Source organism: Benincasa hispida, chromosome 10 (assembly GCF_027475165.1).
Source record: "Benincasa hispida cultivar pf3 chromosome 10, pf3_genome.v1.1, whole genome shotgun sequence".
Taxonomy (NCBI): Eukaryota; Viridiplantae; Streptophyta; class Magnoliopsida; order Cucurbitales; family Cucurbitaceae; genus Benincasa; species Benincasa hispida.
In genome coordinates, this window is record NC_143487.1 from 44,154,721 (window position 1) to 44,164,550 (window position 9,830).

The 9,830-nt window shown below is 34.8% G+C and overlaps 1 protein-coding gene across 1 annotated transcript; it reads right to left on the reverse strand.

Annotated features, from left to right (window-relative positions):
- Positions 1 to 604: 604 nt before the first annotated feature.
- On the reverse strand, positions 605 to 8,318 carry LOC120088341 (DNA repair metallo-beta-lactamase family protein). Its single transcript, XM_039045564.2, has 4 exons — positions 7,973 to 8,318; positions 7,762 to 7,867; positions 3,950 to 4,161; positions 605 to 2,512 (listed from the first exon to the last, which is right to left on the reverse strand). Exons 1-4 carry the CDS (start codon positions 8,159 to 8,161, stop codon positions 1,142 to 1,144), a joined length of 1,878 nt encoding a protein of 625 aa, XP_038901492.1. The 5' UTR covers positions 8,162 to 8,318; the 3' UTR covers positions 605 to 1,141.
- Positions 8,319 to 9,830: the final 1,512 nt, after the last annotated feature.

A 9,830-nucleotide genomic window follows, 5' to 3' on the forward strand; every position in this document is an offset into this window, starting at 1 on the left:
AAAATTATTAAGACTAAATGTTATTAATTAGTTAGTAGTTCTCGTTGAGATATTGATAATAGTTAATTATTCAATAATACTATTATGTCTACCATTCAATTAATGGGCATAAAAAACTCATCTTCATGGAGGGTAATTAAGAAACTATTGTAGGTGAGTTTTTATGTTCCTCGATAACTATTTTCTACGATCTAAGAAGCAAAAGCTCAAGCAAATATATATTCAAGATTTCATGATTCAATTTTCTACAATAGTAAAATGTTTTACAACCGTTGCAGAGTGAGACATTGAACAATAAATATGTGAGGTAGAAATTAGTATCTTATCTATTTTTTTTTTTTTATTATTATATCCACAAGTGTTTAGGTCAACTTCTCATAAGACAACCCGCTGACCTTACAACATTTGGGTGTCAAAGAAAAATATCTTACCTACTAGACTATCTTCAGATTAAAATTATGAAGTTTTCAGCTCTATTATATCCCGAGTCTCGAACAGTTAGTAAATAAGATAACTACTAATTAAAACTTGTACTACATTACATCTTGGGATCTGATCAGGAAAGAGGGCACAAGTTTTTCTCTATCAGTTGGAACTAAAGAGGTTGAAAAATTAACCACCAAATCTGGTGCTTCTTTTATTCTTGTATAGGAAAAGAATTGATCAAATTTATTAATATACATTGAGCAACCAAGAATTTGGAGAACTGTAACAAGAATGCTATTTTCACAAAGCTTACCCAACTTTGAAGTTAAGTAAACAATAATCATGACCTCTATACTCTTTTACTACACAACAAATAAAGATTTGTGTACCTCATCACTTGGATAACCCCCAATAGGGAATGAACTATGCTACGTCCTTCTTGCTTAAGACTTGCTCCTACAGAACTAAATGGAAAAGATTGAAAAATATCAGGACATGTAGCTCAGAGGATTAGAGCATGTCGTCACAAACCGTGGTGTCGGGGTTCAAATCCCTCCTACCCATAGCCAGCCAAAAAGGGAAGGACTTATCCCTCTAGAGGTAGGAAAATCTGTTGACAATTAAATCTAATTTTGGCCATTATTTTCATTTTTGTACCCGTAATAGTACAAGGCTCAATTCCAAGTTGTTCGAGAATAGTAGCAGCGTTGAAATGCTATGACCGGAGATAACCCTTCCTCTTTGCTCGTTTTCTAGATCTCATGAGTTCCACCAGCGAAGGAAGAGGCTCGGGCACAGGGACATTCATTGACCTATACAACTTTCTAAACTTGTCATTGAAACCCTTGGAAGATCCGACACTTAAAAGATGTGAATTACTACAACTTGCTATTCTGTCATTATTAACTATCTTTCCAACGTGTGTCTTGAGAAAAATACTGACATCTTTACAATCGTCTAACGACTCTTTTCCCTTTGCTCTACTTTCCTGCTCATGGACATGTTCTTCTTCTACGTCATTGCTGACTACTTCTGGCGGGTTATTGTTCATAGACACCACTTTTATTTCAGAAGTAGGGAGCCTAGTCCAATCAGAGTAAAGTGAGGCATTTACATCAGCTAATACCGCATCATTCACAAACTTCTCATGTTTTCCTTTAGAGTGAACTTCATTTTTAGAACTTTTTGATGATTTGTGACTCAGCTTACCGTTAGCATCATGAATGGACAAGTCTGCTACTATATCTCCAACTGCTTCTACAGGCTCGTTCTCTGTAGATGGATATGAAACTTCTGGCAACAAAATGGCATCTTCAATGGCAAGTCTAGCTCGTCCGAATAATGTGAGAGGCGGCAAGTTGCTTGAAGACAAAATGTTTAACATTTCTTGAGGAATAGGATACACTTTCACCGGCTGTGATTGAGGGTCTACGTTTCGTGCTTCAACTATAGGGGAACAACTCACTTCAATCACAGAAGCATCTAAATCTGAAGAACTATCCTCAGGTATACCAAAAAGCTTCCAAATTAGGCCATTAGAAGTTATACTAGAAAAACTGAGTTTCTTTTTCACATAATCCAAATCCATGGCTCGACAACCAGGAGTGGTTGAAACAACCCATTTTGGTGCTAAAATTTGCAAGGCCCATTCTAGTTCTTCCCTTGACGAGTGCATCGAGTAACAAACATGCCAAATACCATGTTGGTCTTTAATTGCTTCACTAATTATTTGTTTCCTTGTGTTGCAAATCTCTGACAATTCCTCACGAACATACCACTGGGTTGAAGGTCGGATTACGAGAGGTCCAGACTGAAAATTAGTTTGGGCATCTGCAAGCAGCGTTTTTGCAGTTTGACATAGTTTAGGGAATCCATCAATCAGATGAAAACGGGAGGATGGATCTTGAGTGAGGATGTCGGGATCTATAAGTTCAAGAGCCTTGTAACCTGCTTTCGTGGATTCATCAGCAAATATCTTTGAACCAAATGTTTGGGACACTTGTTGCAATATCTCTTCCTGTCCTAGAAGATTGCAAATCAGATATACTAACGAAGCATCAGGGTGTTTCCATATACAATTAATAACCTGAAAAGATAGATTATCTTATATTAAATACTGGCTATATATTATAAGAATGTAAATACATAATATTCATTCTGCCAAACAGCCAAGAATAATCAGACGGACTAAAGATTTAAGCAGAGCACAAAAACAGTGAAAAGATTACCAGCCACCAAGACGTACGCCATGAACTATAGAAATTTAATGTCTAAAGGAAGGTGAAGTTAAAATTAAAAGAATTGCCAATAAATTTTTCTTTTTTTTTTTAAACAGAAACATAATTTTTCATTGATGTAATGAAAAGAATCTAGTGCTCAAAGTACAATGATAGATAAGAGCTAGTTGCAACTTAAAGAACGGCGATCAACAGGTGCACCCAACTGTCTCAACTAGGTTGACACACCCCTAGCGCCCTGATCACATCCCAATAAAAAGTACATCAATAAGAAATATGTCAAAGAGAAATACAACTAAAACCATAACAAAAGCCTCAAAGAGAAATACACTAAATACATCAAGGAGAAATACATTAAAGAGAATTGCCAATAAGCTAACAACTGGCAGAGTATGACATTTTGAAGGATCCAACATAAGAAGTCTGATTGAAACATGGTTTTGTGCACAATTAATATGGGCTCCAAACATTCATAAAGTGGTCCAAAATGATGGTATCGGCCAACAACTCAAAGGAATAGATACAACATGGTGCTACTTGTTCCATGATAATAATAAAAGGGAAAAAAAAGCAGCAGCAGAAGAATAAGAAATATGTGGAACGCGTGCTGCTTCAGATTAGCATTAGGCATAAAAGGAACTGGGGGAGAAGACATATCAAATACTTGAAAAGATTTAAAAATAATTCAGAGAAATTTGGAGGCTAACATTGTTCGATGAAATAGGAAAAGCAAACTCTTACCATTTCATTGCATTTGCATATGTCAAAAGGTAAAATTCTATGAAATCATCCAGTTACTTAACAAAATTATTTAATCAGCAAACCAATTACGTTAAACAGAATTATAAATACCATTAAGAAAACCTTTTTCTCTTGAAGTGATATGAGGCTAAACCTAGTAGATTGACCTAAACACTTATAATCTTGTATTGGAGGAAGCAGCTTAGGCAAGGTTAGGAAAAGGACACCATAGAGACATAGTTGTTGATGATTTTGGCCTACATATCATAATTCTGCAATGAACGGTGACACACAGAAACTTGAAGCTTCTAGAACTACAAAGCAAGAATATAGGTAAAAGGGGCTAGGGATAAAATAAAAAAGGTTCTGCAGAAAATCTTACGTATAGGCTATAGCGATGTGATACACATCCATGAACAGAAAATACAAAAAGGAAATTTGTATGTTGACATGACATTAACAGACAGATTTCATATTTGGAAATCTACGGAGGATTTACTTGATTCTCAAATCTCAACATGTATTAAATAACTGGAAAGTGTTACCTGACGTATTGATGAATGCCTGCTAGGGAATGGTTGAAAGAATCTACCAAATGTGCAGTCTAGAAAAATCAGATCTAGTTTACATCTCGGCTCTTTACCACTTTTTCCACGATACTTGTCAGGTAAGTTCTGTAGGCACTCAGGAGTTAATCTACAATCACCCGTATGCAGAATATTGCCAAAATTGCCTTCGAATAAGAACATAACAGCTCCTAACCATTTTTTAATCCATGCCGGAGAAATATATCATTTGTTAGCTTCTAAATTATGATAACAATAAATACCCAATGCACATAATAACCCCCACGAGATCTCCAAGAAAAAAGAATGGCAAAAGGCAAAAGCAAGGATAAAATGCAAAAACAGAAGAGAAGTGATGGAACAAAAAAAGAAATGTTAAAATGAAAAATAATAATAAATAAAAATCCAAACAATAATTCTAAAAACAAAATCTGGGATACACATATAATCCCCTAGAAAAATAAGAGCTATTAGACCAAAAATAAAGTATAAAATGAAGTGTAGAAGTCTTAACATAAACCTAACCAAATACCGGTCTAGATTTAGAATATCGATACTAACAAATTATAATCAAAGTATGAAGTGAGAGAGCATCAAAATGCTTGCTAAAGACATCAATTAAAGGATCTGCGGATGAATGTAAAAACAAAATGTAAGGCATAATGTATAGTGCAATAGCTAAAGGAGATGATCTCAAGATTTTTCTTTATAAGATAGCCTCAGGGAGAAGGCACGAGTTCAATTCAGTAGGTTATAGTCAGATAATATATCATTCTTGCTCCCGACTGCTGGCTCAAAAATTAAAGGGGAAATACTTAACCTTTTCCTTTGGTAATATGTACACAAAGGGCCTAAATCATAAATTATCCCAATAGAATTAGAATTGTCTCCCAACTCTTCCACAGCTAGTAACTAATTAGGAAGACATGAAAGAGACCCTAACATTGTTCAGGATTTTTGTTTGTGCTATCAATTCAAAATGTGTGTGTGAAATTTCACACTAAGATGAAGTGGTAACTTAAACTTAGGAGGTTGTTTGGGTGGTTGGTAGAGCAATATGTCATTTCAGTAAAAGGACATGAAAAGAGCAATATGCCATTTGTTATTCTTTTTTTTTTTCTTTTTTTTGGGATAAAAGTAGCAACTTTCATTAAGAAAAAAGTGAAAGAATACAAGCACGGGCATATAAAAAAAACCAAGCCCACAAAAAGAGAGCCCCCATTACATAAAGAGACTCCAACTGTGCAAAAGAATGCCTATAGAATAGTTACAAAAGGTCTTCGAAATTGAAACCCACAACGAAATGTAATAGCAAACGAGGGATCAAGTCTCACTAGGGTCCCTTTCCCTACCTCTAAAAGTCCTACTGTTTCGCTCACCCCACAAAGACCAAACAATAGCGCACACCATAGCCAACCGTCTCCTCTCCTTGAGGCGGGTTGAGAAGAAACTCCTCGATCATACTCCTGGTACTCCGCTAACGAACAATTGAGAGACCAAACGTCTGAAAGAACAGCTCCCAAACAGCACAAGCATACTCACAATCTCACACTGCCAAAGGATATGATCCAATCTTCGTCCACCCTCTGACAAAGGAGACAACAAAACGTCCCAACAAGCCAAGGTAACTTCCTAACCAACCAATCCATCGTATTAACACGACCATGAAGAACTTGCCAAGTAAAGAATATCAATTTTCTAGGAATCTCAATCCTCCAAAGAAGTGAGAAAACTGAGACACCTTCAATAGAATGATCAACCATACTTTGAAAGAAAGACTTACACGAGAATCCTTCCAAAGGATTGGAATTCCAAGCTCTCACATCTCTTCTACCAAGCCTAATGGAATGGCCTTTGAGTAACACAAGAAGAGAGGCCACATCCACCGTTTCCCTATTGGAAAGAGGACGACGGAAACCGAACGAAAAGGAGCACGAGCTACTGGACCACACAAGAAATCAGCAACAAAATGGTTTTTGAGGCCTTAAGGGAAGATAAATGATACAGTCTCTTATATAAAGCACAAAGGGGTCTTTTCCCCACCCAATGATCTTCCCAAAAATAAGTATCTCTCCCCTCCCCCACCACACAACAAACAAGGTTAACAAACAAAGGAAGCTCTTTCGAAATATCCTTCCATAATACTTGGTGCGTACCTCTAATCCCCCTAACATCCATTCAAAATGATGGGACCATGAATATTAACAATGATCTTACACCAAAGATAGTTGGGTTCAGAGAAAAAAAATGCCATGATCATTTGCCATGCAGGGCTTTGTTGCATAACCTAAGATTCCCAATCTCAAGACCTCTCGCAAAAAGGGTTTTTCCACAATCTCTCACTTAACAAGATGAGACCCATCATCCACCCCTTCCCAAAGGAAATTACACATTAATTTTTCCAGATCCTTACAAATCTTACAAGGGGATCTAAAAAGGGGAAAGAAGTAAATGGGCATACCATACATGACAGATTTAATCATAGTAAGCTTGCCCGCTTGGAGAAACCTTTTTTTCCAAGAGGTCAACCTTTTTCTAATTTTATCCACTAGAGGATCCCACACAACAATCGACTTGGGATTGTTTCCAAGAGGAAGACTAAGATAGGAAGAAGGAAGTTCCCCAATCTCACAACCCACAATATTTGCCCATCTCCTAAGCTTCTCTGAGTCACAGGTAATCCCCTTCACACTACACTTACCCCCGTTTATCTTCAAACCAGAAATCTCCTCAAAGAAAGCCAAAATGTGATTTAGTAAAAGAAATGAGGATTCACTACCTGAACAGAAAAAGATCGTATCATCCGCAAACTGAATATGGAAGAGGGGAATTCTATCCATACCCACAAGAAAAGGGGATATAATATTGTCAGCCACACACTTCCCCACAATTCTGTTGAGGACATCCACCAACAAGAGGAATAAGAAAGGGGCAAAGGATCTCCTTGTCTCAACCCTCTTGTTGCCCCAACTTTGCCCCTAGGACTCCCATTAATCAAGAAAGAATATCTGACATTCCTCAAGCAACCCCACATCCACATCCTCCATTTGTACCCAAAACCCTTCTTATCTAACATTTCTTTTATCGAGAAAAAAAAATGAAAGAATACAAGGGTGTACTAAAACAAAAAACCAAGCCCTCCAAAACCCTAAAGAAAGAGGCTCCAACTAAGTAAAAGGTTTCCTACCTATTAATTACAAAAAAACCTTCAAAATTGAAACCCAAATAGAAACATGTAACCCCATCGAGGACCAAAGATCACAAATGTCCCTCTCCACGCCCTATAAAACTCTATTATTTCTCTCTCTCCAAATATTCTATAACAAAGCACACATCCCACCAAGTCACAAGAACACAGATTGAGGAGGAACTATATATCTCTTATAGAGAGAGAGTATCTTTTGAACATGGGAAAATTACAGGTTCGATATTGGTACATGAAACTGATGTTTGATGCAATTAAAGTATGACACTAAAAGAGTTTATATGAGACTTGATTTAACAAATAATTAGATGTCAATTTAAGTTAAAATACAACCCCAAGAAGCAGCTAATTGCTTCATTCACCCTGTAGATTTCACTCATAACAACGAAACTTTCAATGCGCTGTTAATCTTAATCCAAAAAGCGTGTAAGAACAGTAGGGTCTGCCAATTGGATTTCTGTTATTTCTAAAATTTCAATTGTTCTTTAATAGCAGCCCACCCGACAATTGAGATGCGCAAATTCAAGCCCTAATAAAATCTGTCAAATCACTTGATTCAAACAAATGGGTGGGATGGAAAAAATACCAGGGCAGTGATGAGCATCAAAAACAGTAACGGTGAAAGCTCCATCAGGATCTTTGACGACCAGCGATTGCCCCACCTCAATACACACAAACAACGAATCATGAAGCTGCGAAAAGAAAACAAAAAAACAACAATTCCAAAATCAAATTAAGGCTCCCGAAAAAGAAAAGCGTATAGAAAAGCAATTGATTGATTGATAGTGAAGAGAAACCAGAGGAAACTGCTGAAGAACGATGGATTTGGTGAGAAAAGTAGAATAGATGGGGAAGGAAGAATGGGGGGCAATCCCAGTGGTATGATCCCTGTGAGCGTGGGTAAGAAAATGGTGGCGCTTTTGCTTAGAAGTTGGAGTCCATGTATCCACTGAAAATGGCAGGCCTTGGGGCATTTCGATCGGCATCTTCGAGTTCTGAGGGGAATTTCCGATGGCAGAGGAAGAGGAAAATGAAAGTATGAACCCTAATTACAGGATTCATAATTCTCTCAAGCTTCCCCAACAAGCAAAAATTTCGAACTGGCGGGACGGTTGACTTAGCAGTTTATTTATAATTTACCGCGTTTATCATATTTCGAAAAAATATATATATATTAGGACAAATATGAATTAAATAAAAAAATTGTATCAATTTAAACCTCAAATTAATAATTGTATCAATTTAAATTCTAGATTTTTATAAATGTATCAATTTAAATACTAAATTTTCATAATTGTATCAATTTAAACCCTCCATTATGTTTTATTTGATACACTCATGAATATTCAGGATCTAAATTGATATATTATGAAAGTTCAAAATTTAAATTGATACAAATCTCAGAGTTCAAGCTTTAAATTCATACAACCGCAAAGTTTAAGGTCTAAATTGATGCAATAATTAATTTAGAGTTTAAACTGACCTAAAGTTTAAGGGTATAAATTGATATTTGTCTTATTTTTTAAGCATATTTCAAAAAAGAATTAAAAAGGTTGAATTGGAAAGGAGTAGCTTATTTAGGAGTGATGGAACAAATTAAATATAGGCACAATAGGAAAAATATCTATTGTTATCATAATATCTGCTACTCCTATTCACTGTTCACTAAATAATTTATTCATTATTTCGATTTTTGTAGATTTTGCATAATTCTGAAATTTACTTTTGTGGCAAACAATGAAGGGTGAATTTTCGCTAAATGGCTAAACAAAAATAGTTAAGGATATACTTTTTTTTTTAATTAAATGTTTGACAAATTTAACCTTACCAAAACTTCCTAATATAATGGAGTATTTTAACCAATCGAATAATTTAAAAAAAAAAAAAACAAACAAACAAAAAACAAAAAACAAACCCTAACAGTTATGAATCTGGCTAGTACAAAATCAAATAGATATTTTTTTTTTTCATAATTTTTGGCTAACTATAGAAAATTTAAACGGATAAAGAGAAATTGTGAAATATATATATATATTGTTCGCTACTAGATTTGTAGAATATATATTGTGCGTAAAAATTACTATTTAATTCCAAAATATTAACCCTTCAACCATATTATAGAATATTTGAAATAAATAGTAAAATAAGGAGAAAAATATAATAATATATCACTTCTTAAGAATATTTGCAATATAAAGTGTTGTAATCTACTTTTGAATTTTTTCTAATTTTTCAATTTCGTTCTTCTTTGTCTTTGTCTTGTCGCACACCTTTTTCTTCCTTTCTTTTCTCTTTATTTTTATTTTTTATTTTCTTTATTTTCTTCTATTTTTGTATATTTTCTTTTTCTTTTATTTTCTTTCACTTTTCCAGTTTTGCTTTTCCATTATTTTTTTTTCTTTCTCCGATTTTTGCTTTTTTTCTTCATTTTTTTATTTTCTTTCCTTTCTCTAGTTTTTCTTCTTCTCTTTCTTGTTTTTTTTCTTGTTAATTTTCTTTCTTTTATCCGGATTTTGCTTCTTCCCTTTTTTCATAAGAATTATAAGACTGAATTTCGTACCCAAGACTTGAAAGTATCTAATTCATGAGTGACTTAACACCAACAAGTCAATCATCATGTTTGATTATTATAATAAAACATTAAATATAAATAGC